The 26,040-nt window shown below is 41.6% G+C and overlaps 1 protein-coding gene across 16 annotated transcripts in view; it reads left to right on the forward strand.

Annotated features, from left to right (window-relative positions):
* The window catches only part of LOC110520324 (nck-associated protein 1), a 58,991-nt gene that overhangs the window by 19,837 nt on the left and 13,114 nt on the right, over positions 1 to 26,040 (forward strand). For 9 of the 16 annotated variants that reach the window (XM_036974832.2, XM_036974833.2, XM_090230091.1 and 6 more), the window contains 15 exons: positions 229 to 319; positions 551 to 688; positions 886 to 934; positions 1,335 to 1,491; positions 1,654 to 1,710; positions 1,820 to 1,916; positions 4,810 to 4,916; positions 5,269 to 5,401; positions 9,999 to 10,080; positions 10,583 to 10,641; positions 14,993 to 15,138; positions 15,874 to 16,006; positions 18,783 to 18,902; positions 21,925 to 22,064; positions 23,030 to 23,161. In XM_036974832.2, coding sequence (XP_036830727.1) covers positions 229 to 319; positions 551 to 688; positions 886 to 934; positions 1,335 to 1,491; positions 1,654 to 1,710; positions 1,820 to 1,916; positions 4,810 to 4,916; positions 5,269 to 5,401; positions 9,999 to 10,080; positions 10,583 to 10,641; positions 14,993 to 15,138; positions 15,874 to 16,006; positions 18,783 to 18,902; positions 21,925 to 22,064; positions 23,030 to 23,161 — 1,641 coding nt within the window. Of the gene's footprint in view, positions 1 to 228; positions 320 to 550; positions 689 to 885; positions 935 to 1,334; positions 1,492 to 1,653; positions 1,711 to 1,819; positions 1,917 to 4,809; positions 4,917 to 5,268; positions 5,402 to 9,998; positions 10,081 to 10,572; positions 10,642 to 14,992; positions 15,139 to 15,873; positions 16,007 to 18,782; positions 18,903 to 21,924; positions 22,065 to 23,029; positions 23,162 to 26,040 lie in introns of all 16 variants that reach the window. The other 7 variants (XM_021597564.3, XM_021597565.3, XM_090230094.1 and 4 more) reach the window with 1 other exon arrangement.

Raw genomic sequence — 26,040 nt, forward strand, 5'->3', positions numbered from 1 at the left:
GCATTTGCACCATCCCTGTAAAATAATATTAAGATCATACTTTAACACATTGTTAACGTACTGTTATACCAATTGACAGTGGCCGTATATTAAAATCACGCAGTAATATAAAAATGCATTCTTAAAACATTGTATGGTAGTTACAGACCTAGTTTAGACCTAGTTTAGATACACCTGAGAACTACCAATGTCAACAACATCTTTATTTGTATTTATTTTTTTATTTAGTGATCGAGAGTACCCGAGGCTGGGACAGATGATTGTTGACTACGAGAACCCGCTGAAAAAGATGATGGAGGAGTTTGTTCCCCATGGGAAGGTGAATATAAAGTGTCACCTGTTTCTCAACATTTTATGTTCTTTTCCTGAGCACTGACAATGAAAATACATATTTTGGTTACAATTTATAATATAACTTTCGGTTACACTTGTATGCATATATTGCTTATACAGTTTTATAAATGTATAAATAGTTGATTAATGCTTGTTCATGAAAGTTATTATTAACTGTCATAAACCAATATATCTCTCTCTCCTCCCTCCCCTGTAGTCGTTGTCAGACGCCCTGCTCTCCCTCCAGATGGTGTACCCCAGGAGAAACCTGTCTGCTGACCAGTGGAGGAACGCACAGCTACTCAGTCTCATCAGTGCACCCAGCACCATGCTCAACCCAGCCCAGTCAGACACAGTGAGAACCCAATATATAGCATATTCCACTTAGTTTTGATACAAAGGGATGTGTACAGTACAGTGGGTGTGTACAGTAATGTGATCCCCGCAGGAGTTTAACCTATTACTATGGTGTTGCTAGTGCTACATCTTTCAAATCACACCATTTTCTGCTCACAGGCATGTGCATTTACCTATGATTCTGATTTGTTCTAGATGCCCTGTGAATACTTGTCCCTGGACGCCATGGAGAAGTGGATAGTTTGTAAGTGTTTGTTTTTATTTAACCTTTATTTAACTAGGCAGGTCAGTTAAGAACAAATTCTTATTTACAATGACGGCCTACCCCGGCCAAACCCGAAAGACGCTGGGCCAATTGTGCGCCGCCCTATGGGACTACCAATCACGGCCGGATGTGATGCAGCCTGGATGTGTGCATAGAGTGGAGTCTGATCTAATTGATTTAATAGGTTTATACCATTGGAGGGAAGGGGGAGCGTGATCGTTTTTAATTGTAATTCATTGTTCAGGTACAGGCTTGTGAAGTCATACAACACTTTAAAAAATATAAATCAGTTGAAATATTCTCATTCTGCACAAATACTGTTCAAAATCATATTTCTGTGCCTCTAACTTTCTACCTGACTCTAACTTTTGATTGTCAGTTGGCTTCATTTTATGTCACGGGGTCCTGAACAGTGATCAGGCAGCTCTGAGCCTGTGGAAGCTGGCTCTTCAGAGCAGCACCTGCCTCTGTCTCTTCAGAGACGAGGTGTTCCACATCCATAAGGCTGCTGAGGACCTGTTCATCAACATCCGCGGGTGAGGGACACTAACTTTCTGAGCTAGTTTCCTGAAGCTAGATTAAGCCTAATCCTGGACTGAAAAGCATGCTCAATGGGTACAGTTTGAGCATATTCCCAGACAGCTGTTAAGTGTGTGTGTGAGTAAGTATGTTAACTATTCTCCCTTTTCATTTCATAGCTACAACAAGCGTGTGAATGACATCAAAGAGTGCAAAGAACAAGCTCTGTCACATGCGTAAGTGCCTCATAAATGCATCTTATTGCACCAAGAGGTTTTAAATGGTATTTGTCACAGTATCCTCTCATTATGAAATTGTTGCCAATTGGTTTTTGTTTTGTTACAGAGGTTTGATGCACAGAGAAAGACGCAAGTTCCTGAGATCTGCCCTGAAGGAGCTGGCCACAGTCCTATCTGACCAGCCAGGGTTACTGGGGCCTAAGGTACTGCACTAGTGCTCTATTTTGGTATTTTTACACTTTTTGTATTTAGACAGTATGGAAATCAGATGGGGGTACGGCAGGTGGGAGAAACAGTGGGAAGGGTGGACACAGGGATTGAACCCCAGTCTCAAGTGGGAAGATTTGTATGTGTGACTCCTGCTAGGAGTGTTGCCACTTAATGACGGCTCTTCACCTACCCTGCTGCGCGACTGCTCTCTAGTTGTGTTAACATGATAATGTTACATAAGACTAATGTAGCGGACACAAGTCAGGCAGGGTTTTATTTAATTTATTTTATTTAACCTTTATTTAACCAGGTAGGCTAGTTGAGAACAAGTTCTCATTTGCAACTGCGACCTGGCCAAGATAAAGCATAGCAGTGTGAACAGACAACACAGAGTTACACATGGAGTAAAGTCAATAACACAGTAGAAAAAAAAGAGAGTCTATATACATTGTGTGCAAAAGGCATGAGGAGGTAGGCGAATAATTACAATTTTGCAGATTAACACTGGAGTGATAAATGATCAGATGGTCATGTACAGGTAGAGATATTGGTGTGCAAAAGAGCAGAAAAGTAAATAAATAAAAAGAGTATGGGGATGAGGTAGGTAAAATTGGGTGGGCTATTTACCGATAGACTATGTACAGCTGCAGCGATCGGTTAGCTGCTCAGATAGCAGATGTTTGAAATTGGTGAGGGAGATAAAAGTCTCCAACTTCAGCGATTTTTGCAATTCGTTCCAGTCACAGGCAGCAGAGAACTGGAACGAAAGGTGGCCAAATGAGGTGTTGGCTTTAGGGATGTTCAGTGAGATACAACTGCTGGAGCGCGTGCTATGGGTGGGTGTTGCCATCGTGACCAGTGAACTGAGATAAGGCGGAGCTTTACCTAGCATGGACTTGTAGATGACCTGGAGCCAGTGGGTCTGGCGACGAATATGTAGCGAGGGCCAGCCGACTAGAGCATGCAGGTCGCAGTGGTGGGTGGTATACGGTGCTTTAGTAACAAAACGGATGGCACTGTTATAAACTGCATCCAGTTTGCTGAGTAGAGTGTTGGAAGCTATTTTGTAGATGACATCGCCGAAGTCGAGGATCGGTAAGATAGTCAGTTTTACTAGGGTAAGTTTGGCGGCGTGAGTGAAGGAGGCTTTGTTGCGGAATAGAAAGCCGACTCTAGATTTGATTTTAGATTGGAGATGTTTGATATGAGTCTGGAAGGAGAGTTTACAGTCTAGCCAGACACCTAGGTACTTATAGATGTCCACATATTCTAGGTCGGAACCATCCAGGGTGGTGATGCTAGTCGGGCATGCGGGTGCAGGCAGCGAACGGTTGAAAAGCATGCATTTGGTTTTACTAGCGTTTAAGAGCAGTTGGAGGCCACGGAAGGAGTGTTGTATGGCGTTGAAGCTCGTTTGGAGGTTAGATAGCACAGTGTCCAAGGACGGGCCGGAAGTATACAGAATGGTGTCGTCTGCGTAGAGGTGGATCAGGGAATCGCCCGCAGCAAGAGCAACATCATTGATATATACAGAGAAAAGAGTCGGCCCGAGAATTGAACCCTGTGGCACCCCCATAGAGAGGGGGTTGCTCATAGCCCCGCCTGCGAGCTTCAAATCCAGTGTCTTGGTCTAACGGTCTAAGACGTTGGTTGCTCCAGTGGGAGACCTGAGTTTATATCCCGTGTGTTACACAAACAACACTGCAATACTGCTCTAGTTGTGTTAATATGGTAATGGAGTTGGACTAACACAATCTAGATTACTGGGCCCTAAGATACCACACTACTGCTCTCTAGTTATGATAATGTTACATTAGACCAGGGGTCTCCAACAGGTCCACCTATTGAGTAGCACGCCAAACAACTCTGAAAATAGATACAATTTTCACGTTCCACCGCAAACTGTCATAAACACATCTCACAAGTATCAGACATCACATCTCCCAGGTACTATCTAATCAATGCAACATTAACATTATCCCGGGATCCTGGGATAAAAACTTTGCAGAACCATCGCTAGACTGCACTCCTCACTCGATAGATTCACAATTAAATGGCCAGATGCACAAAAATGTTTTATTCAGATATGAGTTGAGCGTTGCCATGGACTCAGAACATCCAATTTTGTTGTTCTCTATGAACAATTGTAATTTCGAGAGTGGAAATATATATATATATATATAAAAACCAGAAAAAATACAACTGAGGAAACATAATTTGGGAAAATATATAACTGAATTTTAATATTTTTTTAAAACAGATTTTATAGGCCCCCACTTAGAGTTGTTTATTAACCAATATTTTACAAAGTATATTGACAAAAAACATAGTACACTACTTTCTCTAGTACAGTAAGGACCCAGTAAGAGTTGCAGGGAAGAGGAGAAGAGAAGAATGTGCCTATTTGAAAGCTAGAAGAAAAATTGTAGCTCATGACATACACCACAGTTGTCTACTTATCTTAACACGATAATGTTACATCATAATAACACTAGTGGGCAGCATGTAGCCTAGTGGTTAGCGCGTTGGGCCAGTAACCGAAAGGTTGTTGGTTTGAATACCTGAGCCGACAAGGTAAAAAATCGGTCAATGTGCCCTTAATCCTAATTTGCTCGAGGGCCATGGTACTACTATGGCTGACCCTGTAAAACAACACATTTCACTGCACCTATCCTGTGTATGTGACAATATAAAATATTTATTTATTTTCTAGTCTTTTTTTTTGTTGAGTTGGACTAGCACTATCTGCACTCTAGTTTTGTTAACATGATTGTGCTAGTTGGACTAACTGTAAAGTGATCAGAGGATTAGGATTCAAATCCTGAAAGACGTGACTAATTGATGGATGAAAGTAACTATATAACTTGACTCCTGTCCTCTTCGTAGGCCCTGTTTGTGTTCATGGCTCTGTCATTCGCTCGGGATGAGATCATTTGGCTGCTACGACATGCAGACAACATCCAGAAGAAGAGCACAGATGACTTTATTGACAAGTAAGACACATCCTACTGATTCAACTTGTAACTATGGGATTTCCCTTTACCCCTCATGAAATGTTGTGGCACTGTGTTTACCTCCTTGAAAAGTCTGTGTCAAAATGTTTCTTCATGGCACTTTTGTTCTTGCTTGATTTTGGCCATTAGGAGACTGAAAGTGATGTGTCTTAACTTGAATGTTGACATGCACCGTTTTGTGGGACAATATCAAAAGCAGAGAAAGTAAAGAACATTTTTGAGTAAAATGACCCTTTAAGGAATGCCATGGTGTGAAGGAGTATTGAGCATACTAATGAAGTGTAGGTCTATTCTGTTCTTTTAGATAACTCTTGCTATTCTATGTCCTCAGGCACATTGCAGAGCTGATCTTTTACATGGAGGAACTGAGGGCCCACGTGAGGAAGTATGGTCCTGTCATGCAGAGATACTACGTCCAGTACCTGTCTGGCTTTGACGCCGTGGTGCTCAACGAGCTAGTACAGGTGAGACTGCTCTCTGGAGCGAACATTGGTTTGCCTCCCAAATGGCACCCTATTCCGTATATTGCAATACTTTTGACAATGGTTCCTAGAGCTCCGGTCAAAAATAGTTTACCTAATGTAGGGAATAGGGTGCAATTTTGTATATTTAGTCAATGTTATCCCTTTGTTTCATAATATCCTAGTATTTATTATATATTATAAACTGGGTGGTTCGAGCCCTGAATGCTGATTGGCTGACAGCCATGGTATATCAGACCATATACCACGGGTATGACAAAACAGTTATTTTTACTGCTCTAATTACATAGGTAAACAGTTTATAATAGCAATAATGTAACCTCGGGGGTTTGTGATATATGGCCAATATACCATGGCTAAGGGCTATATCCAGGCATTAACGGGGTTCTTCAATAATTTGGCAAAATATTTGTTTGATGTGCATTTTTTATGTGTAGCTGTTTAGTTACGTGGGGAATTTATCACACAACATCAGCTGATTCAGGAAAGGGTTTTCTGAATGATAGTCAAGTGATAAAGATCGTGTGTGATACTGCAGACGATTGAACAACAGCCAAAGTGCGGGAATTAATGTTCATCTGGAGAATTGACAGAACATTTTGGTGTCTGTTGTTACGGCGGTCAAGATAATTATCCGTGGACAATATTGGCAAGATCAAATCAAATTGTATTGGTCACATATACATATGTGACAGATGTTATCGCGGGGTGTAGCGAAATGTTGTGGTTGTAGTTCAATTCCTGAGGTAAGATTACTGTCCGTGTACGTTTTTTGATTTCCGAGTTCAAATGGAGCAATCAGGAGGGTGAAAACGGCGTATTTATTCTTTTTTTTTTATAGAAATAGAAAAAAATAAAAATGTGTTTTTTGTTTTTGCGTTTAAAACCAAGCCCTAACCCTAACCCTTCATATTTTGATTTTCACATGTGGGTGGGGTTAACTGTTGATTGCCTGTCATTGGTTAAGTGCAAAGCCAACATTTCCTGTCCTTTCAAAGTAGGAGTTCACCCTTCTAACTCCATTCTATGAAATAATTATTTATTAATTCATCGATTAATAGCTGCACATACCGTGCCACAGTGCCAAGATTAAGTAAGATTTCTCAATTTCTGCATAAGATTTAATGTGTATTGACTTATTAATGAACTGCTGTTACTGTAAATGGTTAGCAGACTGATATATCCTAGCTACCTTATTAACCATTGGTTATCTTATTAAATGATGCCATACAGCCAAAACAACAGTATATATTGATAGACTAGAGATATTCCCCTAGCTATAGTTAGTCAGTGGTTGCACATCTAACTAGCTGGAATGAAGCAATAATGTGAATAGTAGACATGCAAACTGTTTACAGCAGGTCTTCAGCTACACAGAGTTGTCTGATCAGCCTGATAGGGTGCCGTGGGTGTGTCCAGCTTACACCTGTGCAAATCCATGCTGTAGATCCACCACACACCTCAAGGATTGTGGGGCCCTGTCCAGAAGCAATCCCTAGCTCCTACCCCTAGACACTTGTTGAGATCTGAGAGGATTTGAACAGATGTAAGCAATATTGCCAAAATTTCACCAAGCCTTTCAGAGGGTACGGTGGAGGTCTCACCATGTCACCACCCATCAAACAATCCCTCTCAGATCTCCACAAATGTGACTCGTTTCAGGAAACTAGGTGTATGTCATGTGTCGCTACTTCACAGGAGCCATTTGAACATAAACCTTTTTTTTAATCTAAATGCGTTTATTTGGCAGGAATGCCTTCTGGAACGTGAACTTTCATGTGCCTTAATAACAAACTTGTATGCCATCTGTAAATACAAATAAAATGGTTAAATTACCAGCCTAGTTGGTTTAGCCACGAAAAAGTGAGCAACCTTCACAATAGCCATGATTGGCTGAGATAATGCCGAGAGATGAGTTCGGATTGGTCTGCCATGTATTGTGCTTCTGTCTATAGTATGAGCTGGTCAGTATGTGTAGGTAATCCTTTCTAACTCTCCACTTTCTGGAGGACCTAGTTTTGAAATCAGTGGAATTAGAGTATGATAGCTAAGGAGATGGAGGAAATCCTGGCATTTGATTGCAAATATGCAGATGGAGTCGAAAAGAGAATACACAGAAGGCTGTTGTATAAAACATTACATCTTCAATCTAAGGGCTAGCATGGCATCCGTGACAGAGAGGGAGAAGCATCCAAATCAAATTGTATTGGTCACATACACGCGTTTAGCAGATGTTATTGCGGGTGTAGCGAAATGCTTGTGCTTCTAGTTCTGACAGTGCAGCAATATCTAACAAGTAATATCTAACAATTTCACAACATATACCCAATACACAGAAATCTAAGTAGTGCGCAGTGCGCGCTAACCAAGGTTGCCAGGTGCACTGTGTTTCCTCCGACACATTGTTGCAGCTGGCTTCCGGGTTGGATGCGCGCTGTGTTAAGAAGCAGTGCGGCTTGGTTGGTTGTGTATCGGAGGACTCATTCAACCTTCGTCTCTCCCGAGCCCGTACGGGAGTTGTAGCGATGAGACAAGATAGTAGCTACTAAAAAAACAATTGGATACCACGAAATTGGGGAGAAAAGGGGGGTAAAATAAAAAAAATAAAAACACACAAAAAATAATAGACTAATAATAGATTATAGATTATAGATTATTATTTAATAATAGATTATTAAAGTGACTAGTGTTCCATTTATTAAAGTGGCCAATGATCTCAAGTCTGTGTAGTCTGCAGCAGCCTCTCTGTGCGAGTGATGGCCATCCATGTAAGAGAGTCTAGCTAGCTACATTTTCAGATATTACATGTTTTTAACTTTGTCAAAGTAATTTTAATGTCAACTGTAACGTTACGTGTAGTAATATTTGTATCTCAGAGCCATTTGCATCGCTAGTTATAGTCTAATATTAGCTAGCTAACATTGAACCTGGTTGATTAGCTACCTCCAGATTCACTCATAATATGAGTTGGTATTATGGTTCATTGTTTAACTTGCTAGCTACATGCCTAAACAAAAGACTCCACTATGCAAGTTACTATTTAAATATAATGTTTATGATGTCACTGCGACACCTATCGATAGATTTAGCAGGTAGATTTTAGAGCACTCTCGTCTGAGTGTGCCAGAGCGCAGAATAACTGATGAATTTATGAGCGCTCAACACCCGTTGAATATGGCCGGTGTCAGTAAACGTTAGGAAAAAAGTATAATACATGTTTTGCCAGCTGCACAGTCGCAGTCACCAACGCTCTGGAAAACATAAAATAAGCCTAACCAGCTCTGCTATGGCGTGTAAAATGGTCAGAGTGAGCTGTTCTCTCATTTGTGCCTGGAAGTAGCTAGCAAGCTAGCCAATGTTAGCCAGTTAGCATTGGTGCTTGACTGATGTTGTTAGGTCAGAACACTCAGAACAACCCTACTCCTCGGCCAGGGATCAAGGAAATGCAAATGTTTCCCCCATTCCTCACCTCCCTCTTAAAGCACATTTGGGGAGAGGAGTGAAGGTTCCTCCCCTCAGGCTACAATGCACTTTCAAGGAGAGGCAAGGATGGGAGGAAATAAGGACAGAGGAAGCAAGAATTTGACGGCTAGTTTTCAGACACAGACTCACACACACACAAGGCTTGAAGAGTTTACTGATTATAATGATTTCATTATTGGTTATTATTGTCAATGATTTTGTTGACAAAACCCATTGTATTATACTATTGTATTAAATTATTATATCACCTATTAAAACATATAGACATGCTGTTTATTTTTTTCTGAGGGTGATTGACCATCATCTTGAACTTCTTCCATTTTCGAATAATTGCGCCAACAGTTGTTGCCTTCTCACCAAGCTGCTTGCCTATTGTCCTGTAGCCCATCCCAGCCTTGTGCAGGTCTACAATTTTATCCCTAATGTTCTTACACAGATCTCTGGTCTTGGCCATTGTGGAGAGGTTGGAGTCTGTTTGTTTGATTGAGTGTGTGGACAGGTGTCTTTTATACAGGTAACGAGTTCAAACAGGTGCAGTTAATACAGGTAATGAGTGGAGAACAGGATGACTTCTTAAAGAAAAACTAACAGGTCTATGAGAGCCAGAATTCTTACTGGTTGGTAGGTGATCAAATACTTATGTCATGCAATAAAATGCAAATGAATTATTTAAAAATCATACAATGTGATTTTCTGGATTTTTGTTTTCGATTCCATCTCTCACAGTTGAAGTGTACCTATGATAAAACATTACAGACCTCTACATGCTTTGTAAGTAGGAAAACCTGCAAAATTGGCAGTGTATCAAATACTTGTTCTCCCCACTGTATATCAAAGCATTTAGAGATGTTGACCCTGATGTCACACATTGGCCCATTTATTTATGGTAAGACCCATATGCAGGTTGATATTTTGAAGGGAAAAAAGCAGAGCTGACCACTAGATGGAGACCAAGTATTTTGTTGATGTTATTCTTTGCTTGGCCACATCTCGCTCTCTGAGATGCAATGTAAAACTCTCTTGTATTTGCTCAGTTGATCCCCTCACAGCATTCTACTGTAAACAGTGTCTGAGGCTTTCCTCTGCTCTCCTCTAGAATCTGTCCGTCTGTCCTGAGGATGAGTCCATCATCATGTCCTCCTTCGTCAATACCATGACGTCCCTCAGCGTCAAACAAGGTATTCAACCTAACACGGCCTGCCACTCATATTACAGAAATAACATAAATATATACAGTTTCTCATTTAGACCCATGTTGTTGATCCAACCTAAAAGAGAGTTAATTCCATCTTTTTGCTGTATATGTTCCAGTTTAGAAAACCTCTACTTGTATTGGCCAATGCTTACCGTAGTTGTTTTTATGTTGACCCGACCTAACACAATTAAATGTATTCTGTTGCGGTACAGTAAATATTCCAGTTTAGAAAATGTCTAATTAATCATGCTTAGTTGTTTTTATCTATCTATATTAGCCTTAAGCACTAAAAGCCTTTGTCTGTGGAGACAGGTGTTGTTTTGGTAATGGCTGAGTGATGGACAGATGAAAGGAGGGAGGGCAGATGGTGGGCTGAGTAGGAGCCTGAGCCGCTCTCCACCTCTCCTCCCGCTCCCCTCCCTCCTGTGTCCTCCTGTGTCATGGTGATCCCATATCTGAGTGAATTGTCTCTGTCGGTGTTACAGTGGAAGACGGGGACGTGTTTGATTTCAGGGGCATGAGGCTGGACTGGTTCAGATTGCAGGTAAGACGCCATCAGGAAAATGAGACTAGCTTTGTGGCTGTGAGGCAGACCTGGGTTCAAATAGTATTCAGAATCCTTTCACAATGCTGGACTGGGTTTGACACTTTTGAGACTATTCTATTGGTTCAATTGCACCAGGCAAGCTCAATGGAACCAAAAGAATAGTCTGGAAAGTGTCAAACCCAACCCATCTGGCAATCCTGGCAGGCTAGAGCAAAGGCTTAAAGTATTTGGAAGGATTTCAAATATTATTTGAACCCATGTCTGGGCTTTGAGGCCACTGCTAGGTGTGTGTGTTGTAATTAGCACTGTGTGTGTCATAATGAGCCATAATTAGCACTCTGGGCCAGTAATGAGGGGGCAGTGTTTAGCATGCTACCCTACTCCTGTCAGCCTACTCCTGTTTCCTATCTATAGGCCGCTGTGCTGTGCTGTGCTGTGCTGTGCTGTGCTGTGCTGTGCTGTGCTGTGCTGTGCTGTCGTGTCCTATAGCCCATTGTGTGTGTTGGGGAAGGGGAACGGAACCTCCGGTAGATACAGTAGACCAGGTTCCCCTCCATCTCATCAGCCATAATTAGCACTCTGGGACAGTAATAAGGGAACAGTGTTTAGCGTGCTACCCTACTCCTGTCGCCTATCTATAGATCAGAGAATGACCTGAGCACCTATCCACAAAGCATCTCATAGTAGGAGCGCGGATCTAGGATCTGTTCATATGATCTTATTTATTATGATCTAAAAGGCAAAAATGATCCTATATCAGCAATCCTACTCTGAGCTGCTTTGTGAATACAGGCTCAGATCTTGTATTCAGAGTAGGAGTGCTGATATAGGATCAGTTTTGTATTTTAGATTGTAATGAATAAGAGGGGGATCTGATCCTGGATCAGCACTCTTACTCTGATGCTTTGTGATACAGGCCCTCTGGCTGCTGCTCTACACCGTTCACAGACAGCCTCTCGTACTGTACACTAGGGTAGCAAATACAGAACTGCTCAGATAACAAGAAGCAGGGCGATGGTTTATTCACTATGCATCTTTGCGTTCGGTGTTTTCCAGGGACAAAGCAAATTCAGGAAGTATTTAAACAGCCTGTACAAGAACCGCTGACAAATGTATGAACAGCTAGCTATATATACAGTATAGGCCTACATATTCAGGTGCTGCATACTGCCAAGTAGTGTGGTTGTATGAATGTCACTGAGTAGTCCTTATTTATCGAGGTGGAGTTCTTCATGTGAGGATCAGAACCTAAACCTGTCTGTTCCACAAGAGCACTCTTGTGCTCTCTTCCACCAGCTCTATGTCAACCACATAACCCACACATGAATGAATTTAACAGACTAGTAATGGAGAAGATATGGCCTGAAATACTGAAAGGAGGAGGAGTACGCTCTGTCTGTCATTAGTGACAAATGTCTAACCATCATAAAGAAATATTTTTATTTTTTAATTCATGTGCGTGTTATTTGAAGTTATGAAAAATACAATGTCATGCATTTCAGAGATACTGTATTATGGATATAGGAGGATAGATTCTGGGCCCCATTACATTTCTTAAAAACTATTTGGAATTAATGACAATAAATATTATTCTTTGAAGCTGTGTTTGCTTAAGAATCATTGCTCACCTATTAACCCATCCCTTAACCCATCTATCCCTGTCTCGCTCACTCTCTTTCTGTCTTGCTCTCTCAACCATGCTTGGCTCCTCAGTACTTTGCTGAGATCATCACAACCACCCCTGCTGCCAGGGACCCACATCACTCTCCCTGATCCGTTGGTCGACTCTTTGTTCCACCGTTGTCTGATTGGCCCAGCCCTCCACTCAGATGGATTTTCATGATGCGTCCCAAATGGCACCCTATTCCCTGTATAGTTCAATACGTTTGACCAGGGCCCTATGGGCTAGGTCTATGGGCCCTGGTCAAAAGTAGTGCACTTCATTGGGAGTAGGGTGCCATTTGGAACAGAGGCTATGCCATGGCCATCCCAATCAGTTCCCTCTGAGATGTTGTCTGATCTCAGCTCAGGGCCTCGGCAAGAAATGCTTCAACTTGGAAAAGTTTCTCAGTTTAGTCGGTAAATTAGGCCAGGGAAGGCAGGGGGAAAAGAGAAAAGCTTCCATGTGTGGAATGGGAACTGTTTTCCCAACACAGCTGAACAACTATTTTCTCAAGTCTCATGGTTTTTCTACTGGCTGCTCTACACCCTTCACAGACAGCCTCTCGTGCTGTACACTAAGATAGAAAAAACAGAACTGCTCAGATACCAAGAAGCAGGACGTTGGTTTATTCACTATGCATCTTTGGTTCATTGTTTGCCAGGGACAAAGACAATTCAGGAAGTATTTAAACATATTGTACAAGAACAGCTGACAAATGTATGAACAGCTAGCTATATATACAATATAGGCCTACATATTCAGGTGCTGCTGTCATCCCTAAAAACAGCTGGTTGTAAGTAAGAATATGACAGTGAATATCAAGATGGAGTTCTTAGTCCTGAAAGATTAATGTTTGGATCAGAACCTAAGTCTGTGTTCCACAAGAACACTCTTCTTCTAAAGGTACTCTCTTCTCCTTCCATAACCCACATGCCATGTGAGCCATTTCAGCACTCTGGCAGACAGACTTTGTCATAAGCCATATCAATGTCCTTTCTGTTAAGTACTTTTCATTATTTTCAAGAAGAAAAAAATCGTTCATAGTTTTACTTTGGAAACTTGCTGTTTGTGTGATCCATTAAGTGAACGTGTTGGATGAGAAATACAAACTGCCATTACCACAGTGATGTCATGTTAGTGATATTAATCTAAACAAAGTCTTGCATGTCATCTAACTCCAACTAGCAAACAATGGTTGAGACACAGTTGGACTGGATGGAGGGAAGAGAAGATAAACCCTAACCCTTATTTTTCTCTCTCGTCTGTCTTTCTTCATGTCTCCTTTCTCCACAGTGCTGTTTTCTATTTCTGTTCTGATTATGGCATTGTGACAACCATGCAACAGCACTTTAAAGTTTCAAAATAGGCCTTGAATATCAATACTCTTACTCTTAAGTTTTCCTCTTGCCTACTTTTTCTATTTATTGTCCTTTCTCAGACATTTGAACCACAGGTGGTTGTGTGAGTTTAGCACCTGCTAAATGTCTTTATGTGGTTGTGGTACCAGGTTGGCATCAAACGTTCTTTTATTTGGCAGGCATTTTAGAGATGTTGAGAACCAGCGGAACATGTTCGAGTCAACGCTCTCGCTGCATTTTCTCACACTTGTGTAGCTCGAAATCACTTCTTTCCAAAAAGTGTGTGTGTTTTTATTTGATGGATTTCACGCTTTATTTTTGGACTTGGATTCTTTAAGGACTCGTTGTGCCCTGGTAACACAGCTGTTTCACTGCCCTTGGTGTGTGTCCCAAATGGCACCCCAAATGGCACCCTATTCACTACATAGGGCTCTGGTCAAAAGTAGTGCACTATGAATAGGGTGCCATTTGGGATGTAGTTTTGGTCTCCAAAAAAATAACTGATGGCATCGCTGCTTCAGGGCTTCAGAACTGTGGCCATTTTCCTTTTTACGATCTCCACGATCAAAGAAAGCAATGTCTTGAACTCTGCAGAGTATCTGTTTTGCATACTGTCTTGCTTTGGGAGGAAATTGTATTGTTTGGCCATTGTCAGTAGTATCAAGTATCAAGTTAACGCAGACATCTTCCCAGAAATCTTTCCTTAGATGTTAATGACATGGTAACTCATCCAACCACACTTTTCCTTCCAGACTCCCACTGACTTCCAAATTTAAATCGGATCATGTTTTTATTTGATTCTTAAGAAAGGGGGAATTTTGGGGAAAGAGAGAAAGGAATGCTACTAATAGGAATATGATTTGTCCAAAAACCTGAAACTACATGATACAAACAATGACTACCTCATGAAGCTGGTTGAGAAAATACCAGGAGTGTGCAAAGCTGTCATCAAGGCAAAGGGTGACTAATTTGAAGAATCTCAAATATAAAATATATATTTTATTTGTTTAACCCTTTTTTGGTTACTACATGATTCCATATGTGTTATTTCATAGTTTTGATGTCTTCACTATTATTCTACAATGTAGAAAATAGTAAAAATAAAGAAAAAACATTCAATGAGTAGGTATGTCCAAACTTTGGACTGGTCCTGTAGATATAAAGCCACTTCAGCTGGAAACAACATGGCATACATGAGTAAAGAATGATGAACTATTAAGGGTTAATACGTTTTGTTTTCCCCTGGGCTGACCTTAATAGTGTCTCCAAAGAAAGTGTTCTCCTGGTAAGGCCTATACCAATAATGCCTTGTTTCCCCCTTGGTTAGGCCTATACCAGTGTGTCCAAGGCTTCTCTGGGCATCGCAGACCACCGTGAGTTGGGCAAGATGATGAATACCATTATATTCCACACCAAGATGGTGGATTCCCTGGTGGAGATGCTGGTGGAGACATCTGACCTCTCCATATTCTGGTAAATAAACGAACCAGAACAGCCCAGAGGGCAGGAGCATATATCTCATGTTTCCATAGCTTGAGGCAGCTTGATGTACAAGTACACTCCCTGGACAATACGTTTTCCACAGGGCTTATTCTTTTAGGGTCTACATTTACATTTACCTCCATGTTCAGTTCAGTTACACAGACATTTAAAACATAGTAAAAACTAATAGGTCATATAGTCTCTCCATCTTCTGGTAGGGGCTCTACATTTGGGACTCCAATTCAGAAAAACATGAAGAATTATTGCTGGGTAGTTTAATTGAAGCAGTAAAATACTAAGAAAAACACATCAAATATACATACAAAAGTAAAAACTGCAACACAGGAAAATGCATAACATCAATACAAATAGATTGGATCCAGTTAAAAATAGTTTTCAAGGAAAACATAGTAAAAGGTAATAGGCTATAGAGCCATCACTCATCCTATAAAACCCCATGGTAACTAACTGTCTGTTAGGGGTTTTGTTATGTTATTTTTCTTTGTTATGTTTGGTGTAGACAGGTCAGGACAGGAGATGAGATGGTTGGACAGATTAGGTATTATTGGACCAGAGATATATGATGAAGTTGGCAGCTCATGCTCTTTCCTCTCTCCCTTTCTTTCTTCCCTATTTACTCTCTCTCTCTTCTAATATCTTTCCTTTCTCTCTCTCTCCTTTGTTCTCTCTCTTTCCTTTCCTCTCTCTCTCTCTCGCCTCTGATAGCTTTTACAGTCGTGCGTTTGAGAAGATGTTCCAGCAGTGTTTGGAGCTGCCCTCCCAGTCTCGTCACTCCATCTCCTTCCCTCTGCTCTGTACCCACTTCATGAGCTGCACTCATGAGCTCTGTCCTGAGGAGGTGAGTGAAGTGTCGCATTGAGATATGATGTAACGACCATATCACAAAACATCACAGTAAGCATCACTAAGGTCTGGCTGGTCACTCTGGGATCTAGTCATTTAGGAAACAATCTTATTTTCAACCTAAATAACTAATATGTTTAATTGATCAGATCGGCCTTGCAAAATACGTTTTCAAAATTCTTTCCTAGTTGAATGTCAAAAGGTACTCAAGGGTCTTTCCTACTTAAATAATGGGTAAATTAATACATAAAATACATGTTTATTAAATGAACCCAGACATGTTTGTGTATTATACTTGCAATGTAAAGATTTCAAATGTTTTGTATGCATACTAATAAGTTTGACTTGATCTCTTTCCAAGAGCTGGAATCTTAGGTTAAGCTCCTGGTGCAGTAGCAACCTATTCAATTTGGAGTTTCATCTCATGCAGTAGTTTTCTAGCACTTATGGGGACTGCTAGTCTCAGAGAAGCAGGCCATTTCATAGGATGTCTCACACACTGAATAATGTCATTGTTGCACCTGGGGATTGGAGGGAGGGAGGAGGGAGGCTGCATGTGTGTAGGTCTCCATCAGCTCCGTCTCAGTGCTGCTAGGGCCCATGGTGCATCCCAAATAGAACACTGTTCCCGAAACAGTGCACTACTTTTGAACACATGGGTACTGGTCAAAAGTATTGCACTACATGGGGAATAGGGTGCCATTTGTGACATAACCTGTGTTTCCTTCCATGCTGTTAGGGCATGTGACCAGAGCAGCAGGATGGAGTCAACAGAGAATCAGGAAAGTCACAGCAAATTTTTGTGGGTTGTGGAATGTCGCAGAACGAAGCGTCCAGAGCTGTGGTCAATGTACCCAGATGTGTACCGAGAAGCAGAGGGCTGAAAAGCATGATTTATTAAATCTGTAATTGAACCATACACTGGTACATCTACTAGCTACTCTCAGGGGGAATGTGAAAGCCCTCAGCACACACAAGCTCCACAACAGATTTCTGTTTCCCTCTCTTTTGAAATACACCGGGCACATATCATGAAGTGTTTGTTCCTAACAAACATGTAGCCTTCTAATATCCATTTAGTTTGGTAAATAAGACATATTTTCACTCCTAATTGGTTGAAAAACGGTACTGAAATAGGCGGCACAATAAGTGGCACAATAGGCGTTCTCATGTGGCCGAGCAAAGTGGTCAAGGGAGAGCCTTTTGCTTAAGAGCTGTCTGAGTGCACTTAGAGAAATAAAAGAGATTTATTGAGACATAGAAGGCTTGGATTTCACTTATTCAAACACAAAACTCCCTTTCTCAGCATGTCTTCAAAATGTTCCTCTTCCTATGTCCATTCCGCACAGCTTTGGACAGCTGCAAAAGTTATTTATGTTGGAAAAGCTCTAAATGTTTCCAAGAATATTTCCATCTTGCACAGAAAACTTTTTACAGCAGTTTATAGTAACAGTAAAAGGCCTGCATCTCAAATGGCACCCTATTCCCTATATAGTGCATTACGTTTCACGAGATCCCTATGGGCCCTGGTCAAACGTAGTTCACTATATAGGGAATAGGGTGCCATTTGGAACAAAACTAAGATCACGGAACTTCAGTCAAAGGTCAGTCTTAGCATCAGATAGACTTTTCTCGCAGCTTAGAGGGTGTGTGCACTGTTTGACCAGAGTTGTGTGTGGGGACTGTGTGTGACCAGTTTTAGTGTGTCAGTGTATACTGTTTGGTCAGTGGGGAATGTTACGGGTTGGCTACCTATGAATGACAGGTTCACTCAGACCATCTCTTCCTACAAACCGCAGGTTCTAGATCTGTTTGGCAATGACATCTACTGATGGAATTAGATCTGGGACCAGGCTAACAAACAGCCATTCACCAAACCATCTACTGCGCAACCACCAGCCAATCTCCTATATACACTACATGACCAAAAGTATGTGGACACCTGCTTGTCGAACATCTCATTCCAAAATCATGGGCATTAATATGTAGTTGGTCCCACCTTTCCTGCTATAACAGCCTCCTCTCTTCTTGGAACATTACTGTGGGGACTTCCTTCCATTCAGCCACAAGAGCATTAGAATATCATTGTATACTGTTGCGTTAAGATTTCCATTCACTGGAACTAAGGGGCCTAGCCCGAACCATCAAAAACAGCCCCAGACCATTATTCCTCCACCAAACGTTAAGGTTTGCACTATGCATTCAGGCAGGTAGTGTTCTCCTGGCATCCACCAAATCCAGATTTGTCCGTTGGACTGCCAGATGGTGAAGCGGGATTCCTCACAGCAGAGAACACGTTTCCACTGCTCCAGAGTCCAATGGTGGTGAGCTTTATACCACTCCAGCTACCGCTTGGCATTACGCATGGTGATCTTAGGCTTGTGTGTGGCTGCTTGGCCATGGAAACCCATTTCATGAAGCTCCCAACGAGCAGTTCTTGTGCTGACGTTACGTCCAGAGGCAGTTTGGAACTGTAGTGAGTGTTGACCAGGGCAGCTCTAGCAGGGCAGAAATCAGACAGACTGACTTGTTGGAAAGGAGGCATCCTATGACGGTGCCACATTGAAAGTCACTGAGCTCTTCAGTAAGGCCATTATCCTGCCAATCTTTGTCTTTGGAGATTGCATGGTTGTGTACTCGATTTTATACACCTGTCAGCAACGGGTGTGGCTGAAATAGCAAAATCTACCAATTTGAAGGGGTGTCCACATACTTTTGTATATATAGTGTAGCTTTCCCCAAGATAACAACATTTTCTTCCCTTCCTACAGAGGCACCACATAGGCGACCGAAGCCTGTCCCTGTGCAACATGTTTCTGGATGAAATGGCTAAACAGGCCCGCAACCTCATCACAGACATCTGCACCGAGCAATGCACGCTCAGCGACCAGGTGAGGTTCTGTTGTCATGGTGATTAATCACAGTCCATGCTAAGTAGTGATACAGTGCCTTGCGAAAGTATTCGACCCCCTTGAACTTTGCGACCTTTTGCCACATTTCAGGCTTCAAACATAAAGATATAAAACTGTATTTTTTTGTGAAGAATCAACAACAAGTGGGACACAATCATGAAGTGGAACGACATTTATTGGATATTTCAAACTTTTTTAACAAATCAAAAACTGAAAAATTGGGCGTGCAAAATTATTCAGCCCCTTTACTTTCAGTGCAGCAAACTCTCTCCAGAAGTTCAGTGAGGATCTCTGAATGATCCAATGTTGACCTAAATGACTAATGATGATAAATACAATCCACCTGTGTGTAATCAAGTCTGCGTATAAATGCACCTGCACTGTGATAGTCTCAGAGGTCCGTTAAAAGCACAGAGAGCATCATGAAGAACAAGGAACACACCAGGCAGGTCCGAGATACTGTTGTGAAGAAGTTTAAAGCCGGATTTGGATACAAAAAGATTTCCCAAGCTTTAAACATCCCAAGGAGCACAATGCAAGCGATAATATTGAAATGGAAGGAGTATCAGACCACTGCAAATCTACCAAGACCTGGCCGTCCCTCTAAACTTTCAGCTCATACAAGGAGAAGACTGATCAGAGATGCAGCCAAGAGGCCCATGATCACTCTGGATGAACTGCAGAGATCTACAGCTGAGGTGGGAGACTCTGTCCATAGGACAACAATCAGTCGTATATTGCACAAATCTGGCCTTTATGGAAGAGTGGCAAGAAGAAAGCCATTTCTTAAAGATATCCATAAAAAGTGTTGTTTAAGGTTTGCCACAAGCCACCTGGGAGACACACCAAACATGTGGAAGAAGGTGCTCTGGTCAGATGAAACCAAAATTGAACTTTTTGGCAACAATGCAAAACGTTATGTTTGGCGTAAAAGCAAAACAGCTGAACACACCATCCCCACTGTCAAACATGGTGGTGGCAGCATCATGGTTTGGGCCTGCTTTTCTTCAGCAGGGACAGGGAAGATGGTTAAAATTGATGGGAAGATGGATGGAGCCAAATACAGGACCATTCTGGAAGAAACCCTGATGGAGTCTGCAAAAGACCTGAGACTGGGACGGAGATTTGTCTTCCAACAAGACAATGATCCAAAACATAAAGCAAAATCTACAATGGAATGGTTCAAAAATAAACATATCCAGGTGTTAGAATGGCCAAGTCAAAGTCCAGACCTGAATCCAATCGAATCTGTGGAAAGAACTGAAAACTGCTGTTCACAAATGCTCTCCATCCAACCTCACTGAGCTCGAGCTGTTTTGCAAGGAGGAATGGGAAAAAATTTCAGTCTCTCGATGTGCAAAACTGATAGAGACATACCCCAAGCGACTTACAGCTGTAATCGCAGCAAAAGGTGGCGCTACAAAGTATTAACTTAAGGGGGCTGAATAATTTTGCACGCCCAATTTTTCAGTTTTTGATTTGTTAAAAAAGTTTGAAATATCCAATAAATGTCGTTCCACTTCATGATTGTGTCCCACTTGTTGTTGATTCTTCACAAAAAAATACAGTTTTATATCTTTATGTTTGAAGCCTGAAATGTGGCAAAAGGTCGCAAAGTTCAAGGGGGCCGAATACTTTCGCAAGGCACTATAAATGCTTTTTGAAGTCGGTTCGATTATTTCAAAAATAATCAAGATTTTTGATTTCATTAAACATTTTTTGTAAACATTTAATGCACTACAGTATGTATTATGTGGGTTGAATGCTGTAATAACACAGAATACAACAATGAATAAAAGTCCCATGATGGTAGTGACTGCCCATTACTGCTTATCACTTATTAACCATCATTTATTCACATTACTTTACTTTAATAAAATATTAAAGTTTTTGTCATCTCTATAAAGCTGCTGCCTATGCTGTGATAAAATCAACATTTTAGTAGTTCTTCAATGTAAAATAAGGCATACTTTTATGACTGCTGAATCAATCACTTCTTAGATCATGTATTTTCAGGTAAAAATACCTCTCGAAGTATCATGTATTTTCAGGTAAAAATACCTCTCGAAGTATCATGTATTTTCAGGTAAAAATGCCTCTCGAAGTATCATGTATTTTCAGGTAAAAATGCCTCTCGAAGTATCATGTGTTTTTAGGTCAAAATACCGTTCGAAGTATCTTCTATTTTCAGGTCAAAATACCTCTCGAAGTATCATGTATTTTCAGGTAAAAATATCTCTCGAGGCAACTGCTCTCTATGTAGCGCATTCTTCTGGTCTCTTACGTAGCGGGTGTAAAAGAAACACAGACCGGACAAGTAGGCGCGCAATTGATTATGGTCAAGCTAATTATCACATTTTCTGCCCTAAATTATGTAGAACATTGGCTTGTTGGAAACTACAACTCCCTACTACATCGCACCGTTCATGTATGATCTGATTTATCTCTAGAGAAAATTCAGCGCAATGTGCACATTCAGCTCACAGAAAAAAACAAAACTAAATGGAATTCAAATCATTTAACCAATGTTGTTCAGTTAGTTGTTTTAAATACCTTTCGGTTAATCGCTCAGCACTAATGCTAAGCAACCAGGTGAGTGCATGTTGTCATGGTGATTAATTAATCAGGGGTTTGGAGCGAGGGGTCTGGGTCTGCTCTCATAACCGCTTGTGTCATTCCATAACCATCTAATTTATTATAATTTCTGAAGGGCCGTTTCCCAAACACAGTTTAGGCCTAGTGATTTAGGCTTACAGTGAGTGCATAACTTGTTGATTCGTATGTTGGAACTGAACCTATCCACTAGCCGTTTAAGTTTTTCAACTGTAGGTCTTAAGTCAGATACTTTTCGTAATTCTATTTCGGTCATAGACAGTAAATACAACACAATATAGCCTAAGTTGTGCACGTTCCAACTAAGTGCTTTCGAAATATAATTTGTCACTTCATTCCTTATTGGTCTGTGGGTGTTAAAGGGGTTTTCCTGTTGCTCCTGTTGTAGCTGCTGCCAAAACATTGTGCCAAAACCATCAGTCAGGCGGTGAACAAGAAGTCAAAGAAGCAGATGGGGAAGAAAGGCGAGCCTGAGAGAGAGAAGCCTGGAGTAGAGAGCATGAGGAAAAACAGGCTGCTGGTCACCAAGTAAGTAGTGTATACTCTGTAGGGTCCCTCAGTAAGGTTAGGGACTCTTTCCCAATGTGTCTTTACTCGATTCGTCCTCTCCTCTTTCTCAAAACAAATTGGAGAACGTCCACGGGGATGGAACCTTGGATATTCTCCTCCAATTCCGAGGAATAAAGGAAAGACAAATTTGGAAAGAGGCCTGAAACACAGAGACATGGCCACTTCCACCCCCACTTCTGCACTCCATGACCTCCTCTCCACTTTCAGATGTTTTCAACAGTACACTATTAATCGATGGTTTTGCAAGTCATGGTCTACATGCGTCCAAAATGGCATCCTATTCCCTACATTGTGCACTAGTATGGGCCCTGGTCAAACTTTATTTCCCACTGTGTTTGAATAATACCATGCTAAAATATATTTCCACCACTTGCCCTCCTGCTTATTATACTACGCTACTCCTAATTCTCGACTCTACTCCTAATTCTCGACTCTACTCCTAATTCTCGACTCTACTCCTAATTCTCGACTCTACTCCTAATTCTCGACTCTACTCCTAATTCTCGACTCTACTCCTAATTCTCGACTCTACTCCTAATTCTCGACTCTACTCCTAATTCTCGACTCTACTCCTAATTCTCGACTCTACTCCTAATTCTCGACTCTACTCCTAATTCTCGACTCTACTCCTAATTCTCGACTCTACTCCTAATTCTCGACTCTACTCCTAATTCTCGACTCTACTCCTAATTCTCGACTCTACTCCTAATTCTCAGCATCCAGTAAGATACATAGAAACAGACCACCAGCAGGGCTAGTATAATAATATAGATTCAGGTCTGAGCCAAAAAAGGGGGGTGTAAAAACAACAGTAGCTGTGGTGCTGGAGGAATTTAATCCATCTGCTCTGTCACAGATTTCCCCTTTAATCTGAACGAAATGAGGTTTTAATGCCTAACTGATGTGTGTGTGTGTGTTCTTAGCCTGGATAAGCTTCACACGGCGTTGTCCGAGCTGTGTTTCTCCATCAACTACGTACCCAACATGGTGATATGGGAACACACTTTCACTCCTAGGGAGTACCTCACCTCACACCTGGAGATACGCTTCACCAAGTGAGTACACAAATGTGCTTGCAGACACACACATGGACACGAACACACAAACACACTCAGGGTGTCCACTCTTTTATTACAATACCAGTCTTCACAGGAGGCTATGGGTGAATTCCTGCAGATAGTCTGACTGCTCTCTCTCTGTTTCCACTGTGTTGTAACGTTAGCTGGTCAGTTATGAAACTTGCTTCTCCTCCCCCAAACACCAATCCATTGATTATCTCACGCAGAAAGGCATTGAGGCTTAGTTTATTGTTATAAATCAAGGAACATTGTGATCCATTTGTAGATATTACACTAAACAAAAATATAAACTCAACATGTAAAGTGTTGGTCCCATGTTTCATGAGGTGAAATAAAAAGTCCCAAAAATGTTCCATAAAAAAAGCTAATTTCTCTTACATTTTGTGCACAAATTTGTTTACATCCCTGTTAGTGAGCATTTCTCGTTTGCCAAGATAATCCATCCACCTGACAGGTGTGGCATATCAATAAGCTGATTCAACAGCATGATCATTACAAAGATAAAAGGACAATAAAAGGTCACTCTAAAAATGTGCAGTTTTGTCACACAACACAATGCCACAGATGTCTGAAGGAGCATGCAATTGGCATGCTGACTTAAGGAATGTCCACCAGAGTGGTGGCGGTGGGGTTATGGTATGGGCAGGCATAAGCTACGGACAATGAACACAATAGCATTTTATCAATTGTAATTTGAATACACAGAGATACCGTGACGAGATCCTGAGGCCCATTGTCATGTCATTCAGCCACCATCATCTCATGTTTCAGCATGACAATGCACGGCCTTGTCGCATGGATCTGTACACAATTCCTGGAAGCAGAAAATGTCCCAGTTCTTCCATGGCCTGCATACTCACCAGATATGTCATCCATTGAGCATGTTTGGGATGCTCTGGATTGACATGTATGACAGCATGTTCCAGTTCCCGCCAATATCCAGCAACTTTGCACAGCTATTGAAGATGAGTGGGACAACATTCCAGGCCACAATCAACAGCCTGATCAACTCTATGTAAAGGAGATGTCGCGCTGCATGAGGCAAATGGTGGTCACACCAGATACTGACTAGTTTTCTAATCTATGCCAATACCTTTTTTAAGGTATCTGTGACCAACAGACAGATGCATATCTGTATTCCCAGTCATGTGAAATCCATAGATTAGGCCTAATTTATTTATTTCAATTGACTGATTTGAACTGTAACTCAGTAAAATCTTTGAAATTGCTGCAAGTTGCATTTATGTTTTTGTTCAGTATAATTACAATCCCAAGGCAGAGTTTAACAAAAAACCTCTCAGGGGTTTATGATTTTATCTGTGTGATTTATTGGTCCAGCAGACATGTTTTCTGGGATCAGAGTGATTTTTGACGCGCGTCCAGAATTGGGCCTGACCGGTCCAATGAAATAAACATTGTGCTGGAGAGGAACAGGTATTTTCCTCTGTGGGAGTTAGGGTTGTGACGTATGTGCTTTGGCTGGCCCCTCTCTCTCTCTGTGTGTGTGTGTGTGTGTGTGTGTGTGTGTGTGTGTGTGTGTGTGTGTGTGTGTGTGTGTGTGTGTGTGTGTGTGTGTGTGTGTGTGTGTGTGTGTGTGTGTGTGTGTGACATTGGCTAACCCCTCTCCCCCGGGCCGTGAACTTCTCCCGTGCTTCCCAGATATGAGAGCCTATTACCATTAACACACAACGGCACGCTCACACATACAAAGGCATTCACTGGGCCTATTACCATGCACATAAACACACACCCTATTACCGCCACTTACCACTACGCCCTGCTCTGCTCCTTAAGGTCAGCGCAGGATAAAAGTTTTACTGCCCTTATGTTCCCAGTTCCCAGCACACTTCAGACAGATGAGAAAAAATGCTAATTACTAAATGTTCCTAATGATCGATCAGGCGCCATAGTTTTTAAACCCTGCCATGTTTGATCCGATCTGCCTGCTCCACACCTTCAGCTGCGCAACCAAGTTATCTACGTAGAAATATGGAAAAGTTAGGGATTGGGGAAAACAATACAGCCATTGTTGAACATTGTTGAAGACTCGCCCAAACTCCCTGGAGTCCATGTAACTAACAGGCACCATTTTCTGATGTAAAAAGTACTTTATAAATACATTATATTGACTGATTGATTCCTATATGCCTAACCTTAACCTTTGGATCTGCCGGTTAAATATCTACTTCCAGGACAATATCAACGCCCTCTCAGCCTCTGTCAGTGAATTGCAAAGAATTGGTCATCATGCTCTAGATCAGCAAACACGTTTGGTCTTCGCCAAAAGGCATGTGGGAGACTCCCCAAACTTAAGGAAAATGCTATATCTGGCACAAACCCAACACCTCTCATCACCCCGAGACCACCACAGTGAAGCATGGTGTTGGCCGCATCATGCTGTGGGGATGTTTTTCAATGGCAGTGACTGGGCGCCGCTAAATACAGGGAAATTCTTGAGGGAAATCTTTCAGTCTTCCAGAGATTTGAGACTGGGACAGATCCTAGTCGATCGCCAAACACCTCTGTAAAAAACACAACGATAAGCGAATTATACTGTTGGAGGTAGGTGCACCTGATTCAGCTGCCCTGCGCACTGGGTAGGCAACGTGTTCCCATTTTGTACCTTGAGACATATGAAAATGGTTCAAACTGCCTTCCCGGCGGGCCTGGGGGGAGCAAATCAAGTGCACTATAGGCCTACCACTGGCCGTTCAGATGGCTCAGATTACCGTGTCTGCAGTAATGTTGCAGGCACAAAAGAAAGCCACAGCAAAGTTAATACAATGAGATTTCAAAATGTTTAAAACCATGACCAGAGAGAGACGGTCAACTAATACAGCAAAGAGATGCTGTTT

This window comes from Oncorhynchus mykiss, chromosome 3 (assembly GCF_057628025.1).
Source record: "Oncorhynchus mykiss isolate SJ-2025 chromosome 3, ASM5762802v1, whole genome shotgun sequence".
Lineage (NCBI taxonomy): Eukaryota > Metazoa > Chordata > Actinopteri > Salmoniformes > Salmonidae > Oncorhynchus > Oncorhynchus mykiss.